The sequence below is a fragment of the Myotis brandtii genome, unplaced genomic scaffold (assembly GCF_000412655.1).
Source record: "Myotis brandtii unplaced genomic scaffold, ASM41265v1 scaffold68, whole genome shotgun sequence".
Taxonomy (NCBI): Eukaryota; Metazoa; Chordata; class Mammalia; order Chiroptera; family Vespertilionidae; genus Myotis; species Myotis brandtii.
The window spans coordinates 3,379,676-3,405,894 of NW_005370657.1; the positions used below are offsets into that span (position 1 = coordinate 3,379,676).

The 26,219-nt window shown below is 38.8% G+C and overlaps 1 protein-coding gene across 1 annotated transcript in view; it reads left to right on the forward strand.

Annotated features, from left to right (window-relative positions):
* Positions 1 to 26,219, forward strand: part of SCAI (suppressor of cancer cell invasion) — a 72,685-nt gene that overhangs the window by 38,966 nt on the left and 7,500 nt on the right. Inside the window, exons 3-14 of the mRNA XM_014529420.1 lie at positions 3,092 to 3,187; positions 3,749 to 3,835; positions 5,329 to 5,427; positions 9,301 to 9,397; positions 10,839 to 10,937; positions 11,072 to 11,224; positions 12,667 to 12,768; positions 13,688 to 13,789; positions 14,698 to 14,776; positions 16,432 to 16,531; positions 17,380 to 17,461; positions 24,422 to 24,494. Of these exons, the coding sequence (XP_014384906.1) occupies positions 3,092 to 3,187; positions 3,749 to 3,835; positions 5,329 to 5,427; positions 9,301 to 9,397; positions 10,839 to 10,937; positions 11,072 to 11,224; positions 12,667 to 12,768; positions 13,688 to 13,789; positions 14,698 to 14,776; positions 16,432 to 16,531; positions 17,380 to 17,461; positions 24,422 to 24,494 (1,169 nt within the window). The remainder of the gene's footprint in view (positions 1 to 3,091; positions 3,188 to 3,748; positions 3,836 to 5,328; positions 5,428 to 9,300; positions 9,398 to 10,838; positions 10,938 to 11,071; positions 11,225 to 12,666; positions 12,769 to 13,687; positions 13,790 to 14,697; positions 14,777 to 16,431; positions 16,532 to 17,379; positions 17,462 to 24,421; positions 24,495 to 26,219) is intronic.

Here is a 26,219-nt window from a genome sequence, read left to right on the forward strand (position 1 = left end):
AGGCCGGGCTGGGGGACCCCCCTCCCCACCCCCCCGAGTGCACAAATTTTTGTGCACCGGGCCTCTAGTCCTATATAATAAAAACCTAATATGCAAATCAACCGAACGGAGGAACGACCAGCGGATGACTGGCCGCACTGACTACCAGGGGGCAGACGCTCAACACAGGAGCTGCCCCCAGCCCACAGGCCCCAGGCCAGCCGAGATGGGTGCCAGCAGGGGCCCCCTGATTACCCCACCAGTCGCCCTGCAGAGGGAGGTGACTGGCGGCAGTGGCAGGGGGCGGGGCCAGCAAGCGGGTGACGCCAGGCCGGCCAAGGCAGGTGCCAGCGGGGGACCCCTTGATTGCCCCGCCGGTCACCCCACAGATTGGCCCTGATTGCTGGCCAGGCCTAGGGACCCTACCCGTGCATGAATTTTGTGCACCGGGCCTCTAGTATCACATAACTATTCAAGTTTGTTAAGTATGAAGATGTTTATTGCATCTTTATAACAGGGGAAAGCTGGAAGCAATATAAATGTCCATCAGGAGGGATTAGTTAAAGCGGTTCATTATATACTACATTGTACATAGTAAATATTGATATAATTCTGTATTCATTAAAGAAACATGACATATTAGTAAATAAAAAAGGCATGTTATATTATAAAAAAGGCATGTTATAAAACTTTATAGTTGGATCCCATTTATTTAAAATAATAGAAAAACTCATTTAATGTATATTAGATGTACATATAAAATACATTTGTAATGGGGGCTAGAATTGAGAGGAGACGCAATAGGATATTTTTTACTTCTTGTTTTATATGTTGTATAGTACCTTTTTTTCCTCTTAAACATATATATATATATAAATGTATTTTTATTGATTTCAGAGAGGAAGGGAGAGGGAGAGAGAGATGGAAACATCAATGATGAGAGAGAATCATTGATCGGCTACCTCCTTTACTGCTCTTTGGATCCTTACAACCAGTCTCAGATGAACAGACTCAAGCTACCCTGTTGGATGATGAGAAACACGTGGCCTACCACCCTGGCCACCAGCCAGGCAACTGCTAGATATTTTATTGATTTCAGAGAGGGAGGGAGAGAGATAGAAACATCCATGATGAGAGAGAATCATGGATTGGCTGCCTCCTGCAAGTCCCCCACTGGGGATCGAGCCCACAACCCAGGCATGTGCCCTTGACCAGAATTGAACCTGGGACCTTTCAGTTCGCAGGCCGACGCTCTATCTACTTAATGAGCCAAACTGGCTAGGGCCAAAATAATATTTTTTTAAAAATCATTCAGATATAATTTGTTTTTGGTTATATTGAAGAGTTAAATTTGAAAGCCAACACTTTATATCTTTACAAAGACTGTGTTATTGTATGGGTGAATTGCTTTAAAAAGATATTAAAAGCACTAAACATAAAGACTAAGAGTGATATGTTTGATAACTACTCATATCAGTAAAAATGAGAAGACAAGTCACAGACTGGGATAAGAAGTGTATCACACTGTAATCAATGAATGATTGTTGTTCCTTATAAGACAAATTACTTTGGCAGTATAGCTCTCACGAGATTTAGTTTACTTCATTAGGAATACCTTGAGCTTATCAGAATTCCACAAGACAGCAAACTCCTTAGACTCTTTTCCTTGATCTATTTTGTCCCACTGAAAGAATATATTTGAGGCCACTCTCCTATGTTTATTCACAGGCTTTCGTTTTTGCCCTGAGGATGTGACACAGTCTTAAACTAGCATTTCTCAAATTGTCTTTTTTATACTCCTGCATTAGAAACTGTTGAGTATTTCCGGTTCTGGAATGTGTGGCTTTTCTCTTTGCCTTCCCATCCGTGTTTGCAGCTGGTTCTTTTCTGAGTTCATCTCTCGTATTTTGTTAAGTACAACTAAGTGCATCCAGGGCTAGTAGCATACCATCTCTTGGCTTTTTCCTATAAATCCACAAGTTCATTAGTCACATTATCTGCTTTCCAAGTTATTGCCAGAAATACAGTTCTGCCGCTGTGTTATATGTCATCATTTTTCCAGTCTTCAGTAACAGTTACTTGTTGCTCATTCCCAATGCCAGTCTCACATATGTGATGTTTTTGGTATGGCAGTAACCCACTCCTGGTTCCAGTTTCTCTATTGACTTTTCCTAAGTAAGGCCGCCGTAACTACTCCAAAATTGTTGTGCCTTACTGCAATAGAGGTTTATTTCTAGCTCCCATGTTAGCCACAAGTTGTATGAAATGTATCTTGCTCTCTGTTCCAGGCAGAGGAGCAGCCCTTTCTTGGTCTTTGGTCAGAGGGAAAGGTGAAAATGCTGACCCATGGAATAGCTCTTAAATCTTCTCGGATAGCCTGGTTTGGCTCAGTGGATAGAGCGTCGGCCTGCGGACTGAAAGGTCCCGGTTTCGATTCCGGTCAAGGGCATGTACCTTGGTTGTGGGCACATCCCCAGTGGGGGGTGTGCAAGAGGCAGCTGATCGATGTTTCTAACTCTCTATTCCTCTCCCTTCCACTCTGTAAAAAATCAATAAAATATATTTTTAAAAAAATCTTCTCAGATATGGTGTAGATAATTTACAATTATATTTCATTGCCCAAAGCAAGTTATATGGCAGTTCCAGTGTCTGCATAGTAGAGTATTTGTCTAAGGGAGGAACAATCAGGCCTAAAGACAGGGAGCAATCGTTTCACCTATAGGGAAGGGGTAGAATACTTGAGAACAACACTACCTGCGCTTTCACTTCTAGAACCCCTAAAGCAGTGTTTTCAAAGGGCTGAATTCTTAGGTGGAGATAAACATTTGGAAGTTATCATTGTGTAAGTGAGTAAAATAAGATCGCCCAGGAGAGGGAAGAGAGCAGTAGATACCTCATGGCGCACTAAGAATTAGCTGTCAGAAGTAGGGGAGAGAATAGGAAAGAATGAGCTCTGGCCCTTGTTATAGAGCTATTCTCCAAAAATTATAACATTTTAAAAAAAGTAAAGCCTGAATGCAAACGCTGTTAAAACTATCCAGTTTGTCATCATAAGACTTAGTTTCCAAGTAGCATGTATTTAAAATTAAAATGTGTGTATTTGTTCTTACAGAGATTTGCCACAATATGGGCAGAAGCAGTGGCAATCCTATTTTGGAAGAACTTTTGATGTTTACACCAAACTCTGGAAGTTCCAGCAGCAGCACCGGTAAAGGAATTTTATATTTAAAGGAGAGTGAAACTCCATTTTATATTAATCACAGTTTTGACCTTTACTACCTTCTGCTTTTTATCTGGGTACATCTTAATATATTTTATCTTCATGACCCAAATGAAAAAAAAATCGATTTTTTAATGTTTATTTAAGATTTTAAAATGTAAGTTCTTAGGGTTTTTAAAGAAAATATTACATGTGAAATGGTTCAGATGAATTCTACCCTAGCATAGCTTGGCTGATTCATGATTTCATTCTTAAATAGGTATTGTTTATTGGCCAAAACTATTTGAGGGTGTTGCTTCTAATTTTCATGAACATAGCTCAAAGAAGTTTCTATTTATGTTTCAAATTAAATGGACATTTAATAAATGCTTTTTGAATGTAATTGAATCATTATGTTTCAATCTCATGAAAAATTCATAAATCTGAATTCATGAATTTAAAATTTCATGCTGGATTGGGTATCATTTTATCCTATTAAGTTTACAGATTTGGTTATTTTTGAAATTTATAGTCTCTTATTTCTATTTTCTTATTTCCTATATAAAACAGACAAGTCTTGGATAATCGGTATGGCTTGAAGCGGTGGCAAATAGGGGAAATTGCTTCTAAGATTGGGCAGCTATACTACCATTATTAGTAAGTGAATTGTATATGGAAAAATCAAGCATTGACCTGATTTAAACACAGCATGCGGAAGTATGCATGGTATATTACTTGGTTGGAGGGAAAACTAAGGAGTTACAAATGAAAACCTTAGTAATTCAGATCATATTGGTCAAGACTACATTGTGAAATGACCTTCCATAATCAAAGTAACATTATTTGCTTCAATGGCTCACCTTCCAAACAGTTCATTTGGTCAGACTCATCTATAACTTAAAGGAGGAAGAGCTTGGTTTTAGGTATATGAATTTATAGTTTATAATGGCTTCACTTAAGTCTTGCTACTATGCAGAGACATATCATAACTTGTATGTTTGAATAAGTGGTTTTCAGGAGGATATTTTAAAATTCATACCTGTAGGATATGTCTAAAAGGTTACATGATACTTCTGATTATATCCTTAGAGCAGCATCTACAGGGGCTGGCAAAAGTAGGTCTACAGTTGTACTTCTTGAAAATAATACAATAATTAATAAATAATAATGCCAGAATAAAATCTGTGTTCGGTGTTACTTACAACTATAAACCTACTTTTGTCCACCCCTATATGTAGTTCTACCCATGAGTCAGGGACAGAAGAGAACTCCTTTTAGGACTCTAAATCTTATTATCATGAAGTAATACCAGGTATGCCATAAAAAGACTTGGCCCATTTGTAACTTAGTAGGCCAGAAAAATTCCTTCCTCTTCCTGTCTTTTGGCATGGCACCCATAATTCCCACCATTAAAATCACTCTCTTGGGTAGAGTATTTTCTTAAGAAGTCATTTGTAAAACTAGACATGTGGTGTGTTTTGTATATTTTAATTATTTTTTTAATTTTTCAAGTACAGTTTTCCTTCAGTATTGTATTGGTCTTAGGTATACAGCATAGTGATTAGACAATCGTATACTTTACAAAGTGTTCCCCTGATATTTCCAGTACCCACTTGGCACCATACATAGTTGCTACAATATTATTGACTATATTCCCTATGCTGTATTTTAATCCCGTGACTATTCTGTAACTACTAGTCCCTTCATTTCTTTCACCCAGTTCTCTAAACAAAGAGTCTAATTCATCAGCATCCTTTGAAGATTAATATGGATTAATCCATTTCTGAAGTCCGTGAGAAAAAAATGAAATTAATCAAAGGATAAGTGACTATGTATGGATTTGAGGGAGGTCATGAAAGGTCTGGTCCTGGGGGGAAATGCTGTTTGGAGAGTCCCTGAGAAGAATGAGAAGAATGTGTACTTTGGGTTGCCATCTAAAAGGATTGGGAGCAATGGGGAGGCATTTTAAAAAAATTATCATTATTATTTTTACACATTTTAAGGGTGATATGAATATTGCTTTGCTCATTCAAATTTAGGACAGTCATTCCCATCCTCATGTACAGGAATGAAGGAATAATGGAACAAGTATTGATCATAATGAAGAATTTGAGACACTGTCAAATTTAAAGATTTTTTTCTCTCAATAGCTTACGCACATCTGAGACCAGCTATCTGAATGAGGCTTTCTCCTTCTATTCTGCAATCAGACAGAGATCATATTATTCTCAAGTCAATAAAGAAGACAGGTATGCACCTACTATATTTTAAAACACTTAATTTTTAGTTTGTGGGCAAATTATGCAGAAATGCACACATTTGTTTATAACTTTTATTCATTTCATGGGTTTTATGGCATGCCTACTATGTAGCAGGCCTTCTTAAACATGCAAAGATATGTTACCTAATAGCAATACATATTACAGATGTTGTAACAGATGTCACAATACCAGTGGAGTCAGAGCACAAAGGAGGAGTGGATTACTTCTTTATGAGAGATTGGGATCACACAAAGTTTCATTGAAAAGAAACAACTCCAGGGTGAGGCTTAGCTGATAACGTCAGGTCTCTTAATTCATATACATTCAAAAGCCTATTGACAGTTGTCATGTAGGACTAACAAAAAGGCACTCAGCTGTTTGAATTTTATTTTATAAACCCACTACTGTCGTGCAGTTGTTAGAAGGAAAAAACTTGGTGTAATTCATTAAATTCCCAACGGTAATCTATTGAGCACTTATACCTCTGGCAGTGAGTGTGGTCGGTGCTTGGGTGGGAAAAGAAAAGAAGAAGGTGTACAGGTGTGCTCTTTCCCTTTCAGACAATTACCTTCTCATGGGGGTTATAGACATCTGAATTCCCAACGGTAATCTATTGAGCACTTACACCTCTGGCAGTGTGGTCGGTGCTTGGGTGGGAAAAGAAAAGAAGAAGGTGTACAGGTGTGCTCTTTCCCTTTCAGACAATTACCTTCTCATGGGGGTTATAGACATCTTTGGTTCACAAGTAGATGGTGATGCTATTAATTCCAGAGGAGTGTGGAACTGTGGGAGAAACCAGGGACCTGGCGCAGAATCTTCATTGCTAGTGTTTCAAGAATTGTTAGAAGAGAAAGTTCAGGTCTAGAAGATGGGAATGTTCTCTCTACCTCCGGCAACAAAACTCACAGCTGTTACAAGTGAAAAGATGATATTCTCTTAGTGCTAGAAGAAAACATAGTTTTGCCGTAGCTGGTTTGGCTCAGTGGATAGAGCATGGGCCTGTGGACTGAAGGGTCCCAGGTTGGATTCTGGCCAAGGGCACATGCCCAGGTTGCAGGCTCGATCCCCAGTGTGGGGCATGCAGGAGGCAGCAGCCAATCAATTATCTTTCATCATTGATATTTCTATCTCTCTCTCCCTCTCCCTTCCTCTCTGAAATCAATAAAAATATATTTTAAAAGAAAACATAGTTTTGGCATGGCTTTCTAGAGAACACTTTGTGCTTGGCTCTTATGAGCTTTCCAGCTCTACGACGACATTTTTTGGAAAGCCCCACTCTTGTAAATCCCCTTCATGCCCTTGCAAGTCTTGTTCAGACTCGTCCAGAGGAGGTGATTTGATACAAGTGAGGTATGCCGATGCTGAGGTCTCTGTGTTACTGCCTTACTTCTTTCTTCTATCAGAAGTTCCATCAATTATTTTTCCTTCAGGTTTTTTTACGATTTGCTTTGCGTATATTCAGTATAGATATATTTCCTACATCCGTCACCCCCTTTTTGCATTTATGTTGTACAATTTATCTGAATTCTTGGTGAGATAAATTGTATCTCTAAGAACATGCAAAAGGGCTATGTAATATTTTATCAGCAAAGAACTATTTTAAGCAATAGTAAAATACCTTGTATAATTCACTTTTCTAATTTGCCAAAAGGAAAATTGGCCTTAGGCCCGTTGGCTTAAAACCCAACAGTTTGATTTGTGGAAATCATTTTCCATCCTAAGAGCAGACACCACATCAATTGTTTCCCTGTGCTGCCTCCTAGAGCAGGGCAGAAGAACGGAGGTAGGATTATTTGGAACCAGGATGACTAAATCTCTTGCCATAAACACACTAAATTAGAATCAACGGACAACCCAAAATCTTGACCTTGTTTTCTGGAAGGACAGTTCAGATGGTACGTTGTTTGTTTCTTAGTTCACATAGGGCAGGAGGGCCAGTCAAGGTAGCAATTGGTGACAACTCCTAAAATCTACAGCCAGTAGATTAAAACAAGAAAGTATTCCACAATATCACAGTTGCTTTATAAGGCACAAGTCTCTTCTCAAAGGGACAAGTTCTCTCTGCACTCTCTCAATGCCTCAGCATTCTGTCAAAGCCAAGAGGAACAGATGTTCTAGCCCTCACCTCGGTGACTGTTGTCATTAAGCATGACAACTCTCAACAATGTCTCTTTCCATGGGCCCATCCTGTTTAGTAAAGGGAGATGTTACCCCGTAATCACTTGTCCTAGGAGCTGCAAACCCCAACTGTTGCAAATGGCTGAGGCTGACCCTGGTCAGAGTTAGATATGGAGAAGATAAAGCACACAGAGGTCCTAACCTCTGTGCACTTTACTACATTTAGCCACCAGGAAAACAGTTTCTCTGGCAAGTGCGCAGAGTCATATCAATTAGTAAACACATTTCTAAATAACCCCTGGGTCTAAGAGAAAAATTTTAAGTTTTGTTATGGAAAATGTCAAACATATACGAAAAATATACTGTTGTAAGGTTATTATATGTGCAATGTAGGATGTAGAAAGCAGGAAGTGGACGTTGGGAATGTCAGGTTCACTTGATAAGGGATAAGTGTGAAGAGGTACGATATTGATTGTAAAAGCCTTTGGTAAGTTGAGGATGCATATTGCTACTCCTATTCCTAAAAGAACAATAATGCAGAGGTATGAGTAAGAAGCCATAAGTTGAGGATGCATATTGCTACTCCTAGCAGCACTAAAAGAACAATAATGCAGAGGTATGAGTAAGAAGCCAATAGAGGACAGTACGCTAAAATATATTAGATTAACTGAAAAGAAAGCAAGAGAGGAGCAGTAAAGGGCACGGACACAGAAGGGACAAACCGAAAACAAATAAAGCAAGGTGGAGGCGCAAACCCAGAGGACCTGCGTGTACGAGGCAGAGATGACCACAGTGGATGAAAAAGCAAGACCTAGCCATATGCTGTCTGTAAAAGATGTGGTAAAATATAAGGACAAAGGCACTGGAAAGCAGAGGAAAAGGAAAAGATATGGCCTGTCAGCACTCAGCACAAGGAAACAGGCTTGGTGATATTAATATATAAAAGATAAGATCTCCAAACAAAGACTGTTCTTCCTGGAATGCTTTTCACCTTGTGCTTTTCTGCCTCTTATCTTCTCCTCTTCCTTTTTTTTTTTTTTTAAAGTTTATTGATTTTTTTACAGAGAAGAAGGGAGAGGGATAGAGAGTTAGAATATCAATGAGAGAGAAACATTGATCAGCTGCCTCCTGTACATCCCCTACTGGGGATGTGCCCGCAACCAAGGTACATGCCCTTGACCGGAATCAAACCTGAGACCTTTCAGTCCACAGGCTGATGCTCTATCCATTGAGCCAAACCAGTTAGGGCTCCTCTTCCTTATATATAGCCTTCACTCAAACATTACTCTCTCTGGGAAGTTTACTCTCACCCAGGATCCAGTCCTGTGGGCTCAAATAGCACCCTTTATTTCTCGTGTCATTATACTTATTCCACTATGTTTTAAGTATTTATCTGTCTTCTCTATATTTTACATATTTTTCTATCTGTAAGAGCTGAGGAGAAGGGACTGTGTCTGTAGTTCTGTGTGTGTGTGTGTGTGTGTGTGTGTGTGAAGGAGAAAGGACTGTGTCTGTAGTTCTGTGTGTGTGTGTGTTTTCCCTCTGTTTCCAGCACTTAGCATAGTGCCAGATGCATCTAAGTTCTCAATAGATATTTGTTGAATGAATGAATTATGTAATGAATCAGTAAGAAATGTTAAGACTATAGGTTATATGCAGAAATATTTATAACTGCAGAATAGGGTCAAAACAGCGTATTTTCTTTTTTAATCTAATGACTAATTTTCCATTTATCTACCACAGACCTGAGTTGGTAGTTAAGAAGCTACGATACTATGCAAGATTTATAGTAGTTTGTCTTCTTCTCAACAAAATGGATGTTGTAAAGGAACTGGTGAAGGTAAATGTACTTTAAAATATTTGAATATCTAATAGTGTATGGATAATTTTGTTTTTTAAAAATAGATTTGAGGTTAAAATAGTTTTTGGTATGTCTAAATCATTACAGCATTAAAAGTGTGGTAACTTCTGCCAAGGGCAATGATAAAAAATTTTTTTTCAACTCTCTTCGTATTTCAAACATGGACTGACCAGAGACCATTATCTTAATTCCTTGCTTTTGTCCCTTCAGCACATTTTACATTTCACCACCCATCCATGGATGGTCGGGAAATGCAGAAAAAAGTTAAAATATTTTGTTTAAAAGAAGATAGTTGAAAAGTTAGGTCAAGAAAAAGCACACAATGTTTGACAAAGGTATTGGGAAAGAGTTTGTTTTTTTCCCATTCCTTTAGTATTTCTGCATCGCCGTCCTCCAATAACTCAGGCAGTTAAGCGTTAACGGCTTTCGGGATTCATTTACTATCTGTGATGATTGCATACATTCCAGCTGCACTCTGTATTTGTTCAGGGAGAAGTTTCAATGGCATGCTTCTTAATTTTTGGTACTCAAGTATAACATGCTAGTTTTGACAAGTCTTCCTCTGTCTTCCTCCACTCCTAGTTACTATTAACTCTTTCCAGATAAAACCAGTATGCTATACTAGCAAATCCAAAGAAAATCAGCTAGATCGTATTAATTTTTTTAATGTTAAAAATTGGGGGGTTTACATGTAAGAGTTTTCTATTAATAAAGTCATTTCTTGCCTGGCTGATGTGGCTCAGTGGTTGAGCATTGACCCATGAACCAGGAGTTCACAAGTTAGGGCACATGCCTGGGTGTGGGCTCAATCCCCAGTGAGGGGCATACAGGAGGCAGCCGATCAATGATTCTCATCATTGATGTTTCTGTCTCTCTCTCCCTCTCCCTTCCTCTTTGAAATAAATAAAAACATTAAAAATAAAATAAATTTTAAAATAAAGTTATACCTACTCAGTATGGGTCTCTCGGGATCTCTGAAGATCTTACTGATGTGTGTCATTCTGGAGTTTTTGATTTTGAGATAAATCCATGTAGTTTTTATTCTTTGTTTTTGGTTAAGATTGAGACTGTATATTGATAATAAACTTCTTTTTTTTTTGTTAAATGTATTTTATTGATTTTTTACAGAGAGGAAGGGAGAGAGAGATAGAGAGTTAGAAACATCAATGAGAGAGAAACATCGATCAGCTGCCTCCTGCACATCTCCTACTGGGGATGTGCCCGCAACCCAGGTACATGCCCTTGACCGGAATCGAACCTGGGACCTTTCAGTCTGCAGGCCGACGCTCTATCCACTGAGCCAAACCGGTTTCGGCGATAATAAACTTCTTAACTATGTCAATTTCTCTCAGGAATATGGTACCTCATAGCTGTCTTTTTTTTTTCTATACCCATTTTCTTTGTGATACGTTAAAATCAGGAATTGTCCGATGAAATTGAAGATTACACTCACCGCTTTAATACTGAAGATCAAGTGGAGTGGAACCTGGTGCTTCAAGAAGTCGCAGCTTTTATCGAGGTCAGTTTTTGACAAGAAAGGTCGTCATAGTTACGGATAAGTAAATTCCTATGGGGTGTACATGTTTACTGTGTGTAAATATCAAAAAGGAATAACTTACTAGACTGACGTTTTGTCTTGGCTCTTCTCTCCAGGCAGACCCCGTAATGGTGTTGAATGATGATAATACCATTGTTATCACATCTAACCGCCTTGCTGAAACAGGAGCCCCCCTGCTGGAACAGGGCATGATTGTGGGACAGCTGTCTCTGGCTGACGCGCTCATCATTGGTAATTGTAATAACCAGGTAAAGAATTGTGAAGGAAGTATGCCGAAAAACCACTTTGAAAAATAGTGCTTTTTATTATTACAGGGTTATTAATAACCCTGTTGTAAATATCCTAACATCCATTTGTGAGGAAATGTTTAAATAAATTACGCTGTGTCCATTTATGGACTATGTTACAGACATTTAAGTGGTTTAGAAAGAATTTTTAATCACAAAGGAAGATACTCATGATATGGTAAGGGAAAAGAAGTTTGTTATGGAGCTAGTATGTAAACAAAATTACCCTGTGTGTTAAAACGTCTATATACATATATGCATAGGGAAAAGACCAAGGAGAAATTCACCAATATCATTAAAGGTTTACCTCTACCTCTGCATAGCAGAATTATAGGTGGTTTTTATTTTCTTCTTCACAACTTTCCAAATCTGTATATATTGTAATCAGGCAAAAAGAGAGGAGGGTTGTTGTTTTTTTAAAATATGTTTTTATTGATTTTTAGATGGAGAGAAAGAGAAGGGGAGAGAGAGAGAAACATCAATGAGAAAAACACATCGATCAGTTGTCTCCTGCACACCCCATACTGGGGATTGAGCCCACAACCTGGGCATGTGCCCTGACCAGGAATCAAACCCCGGACCTCGTGGTCCATGGGATGATGCTCAATCCGCTGAGCGACATCAGCTGGTCAGAGGAGGGGTTATTTTTAGGTACATTTGTCAAAAGCAAATTTCAAATATTTTTTCATGACAGAATAGTTGCATAATTAATTTAATGTACTGGAAATGTAATTTACTGGAAATATGGAATATTGGAAAAGTCACCAGTGAGGATATTTTTCTATGTGCATTACTTATACATTTTAATTTTGGATACTTCCTTACACCTATCATTTTTGTTATTGTTAACTTTTTCTAGAACTTTTCCAACTTTGGTTTTTATAGCCATTAATTCACAGATTTCTAAATTAGAATGTTTTAATTTAAATACAATGTTGTCTTTTCAAAGTAGAAAAAAGAATGTGTCTTAAACATTGTAAAGTACCAAAATGTAATGAAGAGGTTATAAAATATGGGCCACTGCCATATTTTAGCCTCACTGTTTTGCCAAAAATTAGCAAGTTTTATAGGATCTAAAATAGGTCTCTGTTTACATGACTACTTTTATTTGTTTCTAAAAGTACTTGAGGAAATTGATGGATTGATAGGTATATAAATAGATGGAGAGTATGTGATAAAGCAAATATAGAAAAATGTTAATGTTGTAGGATCTAGTTGATAAGCATATTGGTGTTACTGTATAATTCTTTCAGTCTTCTATCTTTTGAAATTTTTGATAATAAAATCCTGGAAAAGAAAATACCTAGTGTCATTAAGTACACATGAATGTCAAGATTAATAATATGATTTAAGACTTCAAGGTCTGCGTTCTGCATCAATGGTCAGGTTTGTGTTCCTTGCAGGTTAAGTTCAGTGAACTAACTGTTGACATGTTCCGGATGTTACAAGCCCTGGAAAGGGAGCCAATGAATTTAGCTTCCCAGATGAATAAGTCAGGAATGCAGGTACCTTCTCCCTACTTTTGCAATTTTGGTAACACTCTTACTGCTTCTGCTCTGCATGGAATGCTATTATCCAACAAATGCTTTGAGTGTGAATAAAGAGTTCCCTTGCCCTGGCAGGGTGGCTCAGTTGGAATGTTGTCCTGATGCACCAGGGTTACAGGCTTGATCCCAGTCAGAGCACATGCAAGATTCAACCAATGGATAGGTGAAGCAATGGGTCGATGTTTCTCTCTCTCTCAAATCAATCAGTCAATAAATGTTTTTAGAAGAGCTCTCTTGTCAGCACATGCCAAGCTGGTGAAAGGGCAATACTGGCAGGAGCAGAGACCGGGCAGCCCTCAAATGCTGGCTCTGCTCCTGTCTGAGATGACTTTCCAAGTTGGCTCTTCAGACTCTGGCACCACCAAGTTCTTTCTCTATCTCCTCTTTTTAGCCTTTGACTACCCCCCGCCCCCCACTCCTGGAGCTCAGAGAACCTTGACCTCATCTAGGAGGTGCCAGATGGATTCACGAAATACTTGCTAAGTTCTATTGCTGCCTTTGGTAGAAAGTTAATATGCACAGAAGACATAGGAAAAGACATACTAGTTAATATGAAATATTATGGAACCAGAAGAAACTTGCAACGTGCAGGAAGGGCAGGCTTTACTTCGAAGTCCCATGAATAAAGGTCCCTGGGTCTCATATATGACTATGTGTAGGTCTGTGGTGGTAGATGTCATTTTGTATTTTCCAGATTATGGGGGGAAGTGCATCAGGAAAAAAAAAAAAAGCTCTCTTGATGAAGAATAGGAAATATAGATAAGCATAATAATAGTAACAAAAATATATTTGATGAAGAGGATAGTAAAAATAGGCATTGATAATTCATCTGTCAAATACAGCTTGTATGGATATTATTTTCTGTGTGTAAATACAGGAATCAGCTGACAAGCCTACCAGGCGAGAAAATCCCCACAAGTACCTGCTCTACAAACCCACCTTCAGCCAACTGTACACATTCTTAGCAGCATCTTTTAAGGTATATTTGACCCAATATTTTTACTATATGGGAAAAGTGTGCCCTGAATGGAATCTGAGAGTCACTCTTCTCTTTGAATATCTGAGTCAAGAATTTAAGTAAAGTATGAAATTGAAACTGCCTTTAGTGGTTCTCAACCTTCCTAATGCCGCGACCCTTTAATACAGTTCCTCATGTTGTGGTGACCCCCAACCATAAAATTATTTTTGTTGCTAATTCATAACTGTAATTTTGCTACTGTTATGAATCGTAATGTAAATATCTGATATGCAGGATGTATTTTCATTGTTCGCGACCCACAGGTTGAGAACTGCTGCTTAGAGTATCCTAATCATAGTTATTTTCAGGATGGAAATTGCTTACAGGCTCTGAATGCTTATTGCCATTAATTAATGAGACTATTTCTTAATTACTTTCCTTTCTCCAGGTTTTTATTACTAAACTACTGTAGGTATAAGAGTCAGTGCAGAACTTAAAAATCCGGAGCAGGTTGCTCAGACCTGCTCAGAAATATTTTGGTCATTGAAAGAGCTATGAGGAGTAGGGAATTCCTCCCAAAGTTTAATAGTGAAAGCCATAGATGGGAGTTTGTCTTTTAGACGTCTCTATAGTCAGGATATTTACTTCTCCATTTCAAGTTTTCCAGAGGACATTTTCTAAATGATGGGCGTTTTAAGGCAGAGAATGTCTTAAAAACGTTTGGCAGTCATTGTAGATTGTAGATTATAATGAATCTTGGCTGAGTAGACAGGAGTTGGAACCAGCAAGAGTGGCTCTTCTCTTGGAGAAGACAGTAGTATGTTTGATTAGGTGCTTTTTTCCCCACACCTTTAAAGTGTCATGAGCTTTAAATGAAACTGTTGTTTTCCCTGTTTGTTGTTTTGTATATGTGATTTTTTAAATTTCAGGAGCTGCCTGCCAATAGCGTGCTTCTGATTTACCTGTCAGCCACTGGCGTTTTCCCAACAGGTCGTTCTGATAGTGAAGGTACAATAAAGGAATGCTCCTGTGTGAGCCGGGCTTGAATTCTCTTTATTTTCTACAAGACGATGGCCTGTAGCCCACAGACCATCTCCAACTTTCTAGAGAGGCTTCTAAATTGGAAACCTGATCTATTTGTTGAATTGGCAATGTTATAGATACCTCAGTCTACTTTATTTGCTGAAATATTATACATTGAACTCCACAAATCATCAGCAAATTCACATACTAAATGTGTGTGCCTCACTATCAGATTTGCCAGAAGCACACATACATATGAAATAACGAAGCCTAATGATCTACTTCACATCATTAAAATTTTCTGAGCCTTCAGTGCTTTAGGGAATCTGGTCAGTGGCTTCATGTGGCTGAAAGTCTTTGTAGAAATCAGTACACTTTTGTAACTGTGAAAGTTCAAGTCCTTGTCATGATTTTGTTTTCTGTCCTTTCTTTATTTGGTTTTTATGGATTCAACCTATAGAATATTGGGATGCTGTTTCAGAATAAAAACTTAAAACTGTCCAGAATAAATGAGTCCAGAATATATGAAATTGGTCAGAATAGGTGAGTAACTGGGATGTAAATGAGGCATTTAAATCTCTGTCTGGACAAAAAAAAATTTTTTTCCTTAACATCCTTAACATTTTCCTCCTCATGTTTGTTGAAATTTGCATTCCTTTATACAATGCATGTCCCTGCCATCTTCCTTGCATGACCTACAGATCCTCTTAATGTGGTAAAATGAAAACAAAACAAAATAAACCTCAAAGCCTTTTCATTGCAGTGCTTTTTTAAGGGATAAAATATAACAGCATTAAATGTGGTGTGAAGTCATAAACTAATTTCTTGTAGTAAAGTTTATTTTATTTATAAATAATTATTTCTATTTTTCTACTGTTGAATCAGATTTTCTGGGCCCCTGCTTAATATATTGACCCCATTTTACTTTTTTCAAAGTACATTAGTACTGCAATAGGCACTAATTGAGTAATCCTTTGAGAGAAATTATTCCTAACACCCCTCGGTTGCTGTGCCATTTAGACAGGAGTTTAACTAACTGATATAACCAGTGGGCAAAGGCTAACTTCAAAACTGGAACTACAGTGGTTGGTATAATAGTGATAATGGATTTTTTCACACACTGAAACTTGTTAATTATTTTCTTAAAAATAAAGATTTTTTCAATGAGAATTTTCAAGTTTTATTCCACATTTTTTTCTAAATTTTACAATTAATGGCTTACTTACACTTTTATTTAAGAAATTATTAGGGCATCAGTCTGCAATTTTTCACGTAGATAGTTTTGTTAAACCTGAGGTTTTAATTTTGCTTGAAATGTAAAGATCATTTTGAGCATCTCAGATCTGCATCACTTTTATTGCCCGGAATAATGGGGTGCCATGGATTCTTGTTTTGTTTCTCATTATATTCTGTTTGAAGAACTGATGAGTAGTTAAATGATTTTTTTAAATGTTGAACTAGGCAACATGCTGAAATCATTTAAATACTGTATTAAAGGAGAATGTTAAATTTTAAAATAATTAAAATGTTTTGTAATTATTTTCCACTTATATCTGGGAGAGATTCACATAATACCTTTGAACATCAGAATCATGTTACTCTCTGATTGAAGTCTAGGATTCTTCCCTTTGTTTTCATAGGTCCTTATGATTTTGGAGGGGTTCTTACTAATAGTAACCGGGATATTATAAATGGAGATGCCATGCACAAACGCAATCAATCCCACAAAGAAATGCACTGGTATGTATTCTAGTGTCTCCCTACCATAAAAATTGTAGTTCTCTCCTATGAAATATTAAGTGAAATGGGGACTTTTCTGGTACTAGAAATGTTCTCTTAGGCTACTGTTAATAACACTTATTTGGATTCTAGCAATACTTCCATCTTGACTATCCTAGGAAATTAGAATTTTGGGCTGATACATATATATTTTAAATTTTTCATTGAGTATCAGTTATATGTCAGGCACTGTTCACACACACACACACACACACACACACACACACACACATTGTCCACTAAGCTAGAAAGAGCATACCAAGATTGTGATCTTAGGCAGTGGCTCTCAAATTCTTGTTACTGGACTTTTAGCCTTTGGGTCTAGTAGATCTTCTGTGGGCCAGTGAATCTAGATGTTTAAGAAGCACCCAACTGATTCTGATGCAATATCCAGAGAAAACATAAAGAATAGTAAAGGGAAGCCCCTATTATTTTCTGAAATATTAAGATATAGCTTGAAAATAGGTATAGATTTTGAAAAACTCATTGAAATACAAATCTGGTTGTGTTTTACATGTTTGTCTTAAAAATATGTTTTTAAATGGGCTTTTAAATACTAAAGTACCTAAATGCTGACTTCTGAGATTTTCACGCTGTATGTTTAGATATTCTTGTGAAATAATTATCTCTGAATTTTTTTCCAAATAAAACTTAATACAGAGATTTTTTTGTCTTTTGCTTAATTAATCTTTGTTTTTCTCTCGTGCTACGATGAAAAGGAGACGTGAGCAGACCAAACTGAAGAAGAAAAATTCTAAGACTTGGCGGTATAGTTACTCAGTTATTTTTCATTATTATTGTTTTCCCAGCCTCCATCCTGGAGATCTCTACCCCTTCACGAGGAAGCCCCTGTTTATCATCGTGGATTCATCCAATAGTGTCGCATATAAGGTGAGTTCCATGAGCGCCAGGGCACGTGTTAGACATTATGGCAGCACCCCGAGGTAACCAGTCTTAACATGTGCCTTTTTATTTTGCTTTATTTTATTTCATTTTACACAGTTTGTATTTAGTCTTTCTTTTCTTTTGAGGTTGTGCATGCTAGTCAGGATCTGGTGCTATGAATAGAAACAAGAAGAAAACGCATGAATGGACACTCAGTGGAAAATAATAAATCCTCCTGCAGGAAAAAAAATTCAAGATTCCCAAGATCTCTGGTGGAAGGTTGACTTTTGTTGTATAACCCAGAATAATTTTCTTTTATAGAGGTAGAAGTATGTGGGCACATTTTCTAGTTTTGAGACCCTTTCCCCATCTATGCACTTGAGCTGCTATGGTTTAAGTGCCATGTCTTACAGTTACAGCCATTGAATATCAAAATAGTTTTACATGCACTTATATAAAAAATTGTGAAAAATAAGTAAAATGCTGAAATAAGTGACAAGGATATAACTTGAAAATCCTTTGTTTTATATTTTGCTATTGAAGCAATGTTTTTCAGTGATTATATAAAGAACAGCAGCAAAACACTTTAAAGTAGGATAGTAGATTTCAAACTATAGTAACTTACAGGAAAATAAAAACAGAATTTTTGGAGTCCTTTGTATGTGGTTGGAATATTTCATTAGTGAACAATATGTTCAGAAATATGCTTGGATCTGCATATTAAAACTGCCATTTAAAACTATTTTTGTTGTGGATGTTCATATAATTAGATGGAGAAGCAAGCATTGGTAGGTTTATTTCAGGAGAGCAGTGGAAGTGTCTGGTAGCCAAGGGAGCTGACCTCAAGCATATATTTTTTATCTAATTTTTATGTTTAGTTTCACTTTTTAAAGTCTGAATTCCAAGAGCAGCCAACCTACCCTAAACTTTTCAGCATATTGCCTGAAAAGTCAAGTTTACAACTTTGGTTTTGAGGAAAACTAGCTGACACTTTTCTTAAATCTGGTGTATGTTGTTGTTTTTAATCTTTTTGAAGGGGTGAGAGGTTGCTGAAGGAACAGTTTATTAGCTATCCCTTCTAAACTTATAAAACCAGAGGAGTCCAGGCATTGGTGTCTTCACAGAATTCCCAAGAAGCATCTGTGTCTTCGTCAAAGGAATTGTTTGCTACAGTTTAAAGATGTGACAGGATATGTTGATGCACCTGGTCAAATGTATTGTATATATGCTCCAGCATGCATTGGGAGTGTTTTAGCAACCTAGTAATGTCTCTCAACTTACCTGGATATTATTTGATAGCACCTTTTATAATGTCAAAATATCTTTCATGATATGTGCCAGCTGTTTCCACAGTGCACAGGATGATGCTCCAACCAGCTGAGCCACACCAGCCAGGACTGTCAGTGATCACTTTAAAAGTTCTCCCTGCTGTCTGTTTCCTCCAGGCTGATGTGTTTCTGTTTGTTTTGCCTGCATATATCATATTAGAGACTTTCCTCAGAGTATTGTAATTTTTGCCTATCTGCTCAGATTTAAGAGTGGAAGCTAGGAAAATAGAATATCTGAGGTGGTGAATAGGGCTTGTCATGCTGAGCTGCTCAGTCTAGTTGGGCCAGTTAGTTGGTTAGTCTCTGATGTGTCTTTAGGTCTGTCTTCATGGTCTCGTTATATTCCCCAGAGCAGACTCAACTATTCTGCCTGGAATGTAAAGGTTTGATGATCAGCACTAGGCTATGTTTTCCCTCAAGTCTCTGTGTATGTGTTTATATGTGTATATTCATGTATCTTTATGTCCCCAGGCCTCACACCTAAAAGGTTCTTAGTAAATATATGTTGAATGCTTAAGTGAAGATAGGTACTATTATCCTTATAGTTGAGGAAACTTTGCCTATGGAGATGAACTAACCTGCCTAACCGATCCCAGCAGTTTTTGTCATTCCAAAACCCCAGCTCTTTCCACTTTGGAAAAGAGGAGCTTTGCGTGCTCGTCTGAGCCTCATTACAGAGGAGAGTGACGGAAATGCCAAGATCTGTGTAACGTCTGGCCCACGTTGTGGTTCTCAGATTTCCACTAGAGAAGAGGCGAGTAGAAGTGGCCTTGTCTGTACTAAGGTAGTACTAGTGGGAGTGAAAAAAATCGCATGGTCATTCTGAGCACTTCTTTTAGTTCTGCCTTCTTTTTTTTTGAAAGAACAACCTTTGAGTGTTTTAGTAATTATGACAAGGCTGGATCCCTGCCAGTGAACATGAATTACTCATTTGTCAGACAGTCATATTTATCTAAACAACCTTATCCTCGTTGACTGATGGCTGCAGGTTGCTGCAGTCTATTAAGGCAGTCACTCTCCTAGCAAGATTATGAAAGCTCTTCTGCCAGTCAGCCTCACACATTCTGTTTCTTTCCTGCTCCTTTGAAAGTTTTTGGCATTCTGTAGTTACACTGTGAGTTCTAGGTTTTGTTTCTTTAGAGTTAATCTATTGGGACTTGTTAGACTTCTTGAATAGGAAGGTTGGGGTTTTTCATAAATGCTGGAAAATTCTCAGTCATTGTCTCCTCAAACACTGGCTGTACCCCAACTTTTCTCTCATCTCCTTCTGGAACTTTGATTATATACATACTAGAGGCCCGATGCATGAAATTCGTGTGTGTGTGGGGGGTGTCTCTCAGCCCGGCAGGGCCCTCTCACAATCTGGGACCCCTTGGGGGGATGTCCGACTGCTGGTTTAGGCCCAGACAGACAGTGGGCCTAAACCGGCAGTCATACATTCCTCTCGCAATCCGGGACCCCTTGCTCCTAACTGCCCTCCTGCTCGCTCCTTACCACTTGGCTTGCTACTCCTTAATGCTGCCATGGAGGCAGGAGAGGCTCCTGCCACCACCGCTACACTTGCCAGCTGTGAGCCCGGCTTCTGATGGAGCGGTGCTCCAGCTGTGGGAGCGCACTGACCACCAGGGGGCAGCTCCTGCATTGAGCATCTGCCCCTGGTGGTCAGTGTGTGTCATAGCGACTGGTCATTCTGGTTGTTCTGCTGTAACTGTCGCTGGGCTTTTATTATATAGACTAGTACATAGCATTCTCACTGTCTTCTACATCTCTTAACTTCTATATTTTCCAACTTTTTTTTCTCTGTTTGAGATTTGGATAATTTCTTCTGAGCTATCTTTCAATTTACAAATTCTTTCTTTAGCAGTGACTAACTTGCTATTAAACCCATATGAGTTATATGTTGGTTGTGGTTACTTTCATTTCTAGAAGTTCTCTGGTTCTTGGCTCCTGGGTCTAAGCATATAGTCATACATCAGTGTATGTATTACAGTAAAGGGATACAGAGCAAAATTAGCAAAGGAAAAAGGTCCATAGGATGAAGTCCAGAGCAAAATAGGCTCAAACTTCCAAGAGTTTTCTCCCACAGTCACACAGGATGTCCCTACTTCCCCAGCAACAAGTTGAGACAACACGGCTGAAGTGTCTACCAGGGCAGCTCATGAGGGACTTGTTGCCCAGGATGTTTATTGGAGAGTGATCACACCAAATGCCAATCTCCCAGAAAGAAAGCAGGTGTTCAACATAAACCATCTTGTTTGCACAGTCTGGGTAAAGTGAGCCATTCTTATCGGTTCTGCTAATGGTGGCAACTCACCCAAATCTAAGTTCCCAGAAGCCAGCCAAGGGCCGAACCTTGTAAGCAGGCCTTTCAAAGGATAGCAGTCAGGTTTGTTATGCTAACCCTAACTCTTTTTACACAGTTTTTTAAAAAATCAGATGAGAAGTTGATCAGCAAGGGAAGCAAAGAAAAAGGAAGCCTTGGGACATAAGTAGCGGCAGTGTTCCTTTTGGCACTATCCAAGAGCAAGAGCCTCATGGCCAAGGACGCAGAGGCCGTCCGCAGTGTGGGAGAGTGCCCACGCTGCCTTATCTGAAGGGTGCGCCTTAATATCATTCAACTTACTCCCTTTGTTTTGATTACAAGAAATTTCTCATTTATTTTAACTATTTGTTTAAGTGTTTGTATTGATATTTACAAAGTCATAAAATCAAAAAGGCATATAGTGAAATCTCTTCATCCCTCCCAGACCCAGTTCACTCAGTTACTGGCTCTCCCTATAAGTGATCACTGTTGTCTGTTTCTTGTTTATCCTTCTAGAAAAAAAATTTAAGTGCATATATAAGCCAAAACACATACATAGCCTTTAGTCTTCTTTGCTATATAAATGGTAGTAACATGACATACACAACTGCTCTATCTTACTTTTTTTCACTACTAAGAAATGTTGGAGATCTATCCATGTCCATTCATAAAGAACTTAATTCTTTCTTGTAGCTGCATAGTATCCTGTGGTATGGTTGTGCCATAATTTATTCTACCAGTCTCTTATTGCTGGTCATTTGGTTGTTTCCAGTCCTTTACTATTAGTAACAATGCTACATGAAATAATTTAGGACTTACAGGTTTGAGAGTATATTGACAGGGTAAGTTCCAAGTTGTGGAATTGCTGTGTTAATGGAATATGCATTTGAATTTAATAGATCCTGCCAAATTGTCTCCTAAAAAATTTGTACTAATATATACTCCTATTTATGGGTATTTGTTTTCCCATATTTTTGCCAATAGCATATATTTTCACCTTTTAGTATATGTGCTGCCGAAGAGAGCACTATATTTTCAAACTTTTAGAAATTTTACTAAACTGATATATTAAAAATGGTAATTTAGTGTAGCTTTGATTTTCTTTTATCAGTAAGATTGAGTACCTTTCATACATTTGAACCAATTGTATTCAGTTTTCTATTAATTCTCTTGTTATCTTTCACCCATTTTTCTATTGAGTCAGTAGACTTTTTCTTACGGATTGGGAGAAGTTATTTCTATATTAAAGAGATTAATCCTTTGTAATGTGAGTTGCAAATATATATCCCAGAACATCATTTGGCTCCTGATTTAGTTTATGCTGTATTTTACTATATATAAGCCTTTGATTTTTGTGACTAGGTTTATTAATCATAATCATAATAGGAAGATCTTCTAGGTTACAAAAATAACCCTTTCTTATATTTTCTTTCAGTACTTTTATTGTTTAACTAGAGGCCCAGTACACGAAATTCGTGCACTGTGCGGGGGGAGGTCCCCTCAGCCCAGCCTGTGCCTTCTCACAGTCCAGGACCCCTTAGGACCTGCCAGCTTAGACCCGATCTCTCACAGTTCGGGACCCCTTGCTCCTTACCGCCCACCTGCAACAGAGACGGGAGAGGCTCCCGCCACCACCACTGCGCTCGTCAGTCATGAGCCCAGCTTCTGGCTGAGTGGTGCTCCCCCGTGGGAGCACACTGACCACCAGGGGGCAGCTCCTGCATTGAGCGTCTGCCCCCTGGTGGTCAGTGCATGTCATAGCGACCAGTCATTCTGCCGGTTGTTCTACCGTTCAGTTGATTTGCATATTAGAGTTTTATTATATAGGATATTTTACATTTAAATCTTTGACATATTTTATCCTAGTGTGTGTTGGAAGTATAGAGCCAACTTTTTTTTTCTACATGGCTATCCAGTTTTTCCTACCAATTTGAATTGTCATCCTTATATATATTCAGCCCTATCTGTTTTGGGATCTAATTCTGTACTCTCCATTCTCTTCCATTGGTCTTCTGCCCACTCTTAGGCCAGGGCCACATATTTTTAATTACTGAGGCTTTAAAATATGTTTTAATATCTGATGAGTCTTGTTCTCTCTCAGCTCTTCTTTTGAATGCAGAGTTTTCCTGACTCGTCTACTTTTTCTTTATGAACTTTAGAATTATTTTTTTCAGTTGCAGGGAACTGAACCATTTTTTTTTTTTTGAGGTTGGTTTACATTTTTTTGGTGTATGGGACAATGCTCCAACCAGCCGAGCCACAAGGCCAGGGATTACATTTTAATAAATTAGTGTAATGACATCTTTAGGATGGGTTCCTGTCTAAGAACATAGTATGTCTTTCCATTTGTCCTAGTCTTTATTTTTATAATTCAGGAAGTTTTAATTTTTGTTTTGTTCACATCTATTAAGTTCTGTCTTGTTTTACCAACCAGTTTATAATGTTACTAGAGGCCTGGTGCACAAAATTCGTGCATGTGGTGGTGGGGGGCATCCCTCAGATCGGCCTGTGCCCTCTTGCAATCCGGGAGCCCTCGGGGGATGTCTGACTGATGGCTTAGGGGGGAGCAGGCCTAAGCCATCAGTCGGACATCCTTAGCACTGCCGCTGGGAGAGGCTCCCACCACCGCTGCTGCGCTCTGCCAGCTGTGAGCCCTGCTTGTGGCTGAGTGGCGCTCCCCCTGTAGGAGAGCACTGATCACCAGGGGGCAGCTCCTGCATTGAGTGTCTGCCCCCTGGTGGTCAGTGCACATCATAGTGACCAGTCGATTTGCATATTAGCCTTTTATTATATAGGATTTCCCATGTAAATCTGCCTTTAGGGAAAGGATATGCTGAAATCATGCAAAGAGTATTTTTTGAGTGTCAGTTTAGTTCTCACTGTAAATTAACATTATTCTGAGTGAGCAGGTAATGTGATTCACAGTGAGAGATGGATCTACGCTTCTGACCAATGAGTCAGGTTTTAGAGCCTGTGAGGCTGAGAGCCAGACCTTAGACCTTGGAAAATTCACCCTTGTGAATACAGCTTCATCGTGTATATTGCCCAGTGGGTGGCCTCTTGGTAGATGGCCAGATGACCTCTCCTTGTAACACTGCAACCGTATCTATGCCTTTATTTTAAAAATTGGTATTTCACTTAGTAAATGTCACTATTTTAAGAAAGCCTATCATGCATAGTAGTTTATACATGAATGGCAGCCTCTTCAGCTGTTACTGATGTTTCTGCAGCTGCTTATGAGTCAAAGAGCCCAATCTGAACACTGATGATATGCTTTGGAAAATTACTATCTTTGGTCAAACCTTTAATGAACATTTTAATTCTTATATATTGCAGAATTTCACAAACTTATTTGGACAGCCACTAGTCTGCTTGCTTTCTCCTACAGCATATCCAAAAGCTTTACAAGGTATGTTCTGTCGTCACCTCTTACATCCCTAGGTTACAAGTAAACACTGTCTACATTTTGAATAATACTGATCTTTGTTTTCCCACCTATAATGTGGATTTATGGTGTTTAATGTGGCAGGTGTCAATCTGAAATCAACCCAGAAGTCTTGCCAACTACCAGACGTCTTTAATGTGCTACCATTAGGCCTATAGACAGTTCTCAAAGAAATAGCAAAATGTTCCTGAGAAAAGGGTGGTTTTGGGCCTTACTTGTGGAGAACTCATGATTTATGAATTTTAAAATGTGAAATGTGTTCTGCAGCTGCTTGTTTGGGTGAGCTTGTCCTCTTCCATCTGGCATGATGTCCTGTATCACCAGCTACACAGTTAGGCATCGTTTAAAACTGTAAGGTTTCTTGTTGAGAAAACTTCTTAGCCTCTGCCTAAGAGTTAGGGTACCCTAACCGGCACAACCTAAAGGGCTTCTTTTATTCACATTTTACCTTGTTGTATTTTTAAAATAAAAGAACCTCTTCTCAGTGTGATGGAGAGATAGTTCAGGGTTCTGGCCGTTTCTCAGATGAAGAGGAAATGAAAGACTTTTACTAATTTGTCCTTAACTGGCAGTCCATGCAGCCTGTTCCAGCGCCCAGTCATTAAGCTGGTAAGATATTCAGCAAACCTTGCCGCTGTCTTAGCAGTGCTGTCACCATTTCACTGTCCCCCTGACTGTGAGTAGTGCTGCTGTCCCCCTGTGGGAGAGGGCATTTCACTGCTACTTCCCAGCCAGAAGTCTTGTCTGCTGACATAGTTTGACACAGGAAGTGATGGTCAGCATTTGAATGCCTGAGAGAAGCTGGAGACTTTTCACCGTTGTTTCAAGGTAAGTTCTGCTGTTTTACAGGGAAAAACATGTAGAAATGCTAAGTTCCTCTATCCAAAAGTTCAGTTACTAAGGGATAGAACTTACCTCCAAACAACGGTAAAATTCTCCTGCTTTGAGAACTCTGTTAGCCTGTTGCTTATCATTTCTGGAGAAGTGTACCCACTTCCAGTTATTTGAGAGTACTTTTTGCTATCATTTTGTCTTATCAAAAGGCAGCTTTATCCTGGCTGGTGGGTGTAGCTCAGCGGTTGAGCATTGACCCAGGAACCAAGAGGTCACCCGTTTGATTCCGGGCCAGGGCACATGCCCAGGTTGCAGGCTCAATCCCCAGTAGGGGGCGAGTAGGAGGCAGCTGATCCATAATGTTTCGATCTCTCTATCCCTCTCCTTCCCCCTCTCTCTAAAATTCAATAACATATGTTGTTTTTAAAAAAAGAGGCAGCTTTAGTTTAAATTGCATGGTCTAATGCAGTGGTCGACAAACCACGGCTCGCGAGCCACATGTGGCTCTTTGGCCCCTTGAGTGTGGCTGTTCCACAAAATACCACGTGCGGGCGCGCACGTACAGTGCGATTGAAGCTTCGTGGCCCATGTGCAGAAGTCGGGTTTTGGCCTGGGCGAAACAAGTATACAAGACGAGTGTCGATGGGAGAGTTGGAAGGGGTCGACCTCAGTGAACTACCTCAATCAGATTGAGGACGTTTTTAGCAAAGGCCAGCTTAGGAGTACCCTAATTAAGTTAATAACAATGTACCTACCTATATAGTTTAAGTTTAAAAAATTTGGCTCTCAAAAGAAAATTCAATCGTTGTACTGTTGATATTTGGCTCTGTTGACTAATGAGTTTGCCAACCACTG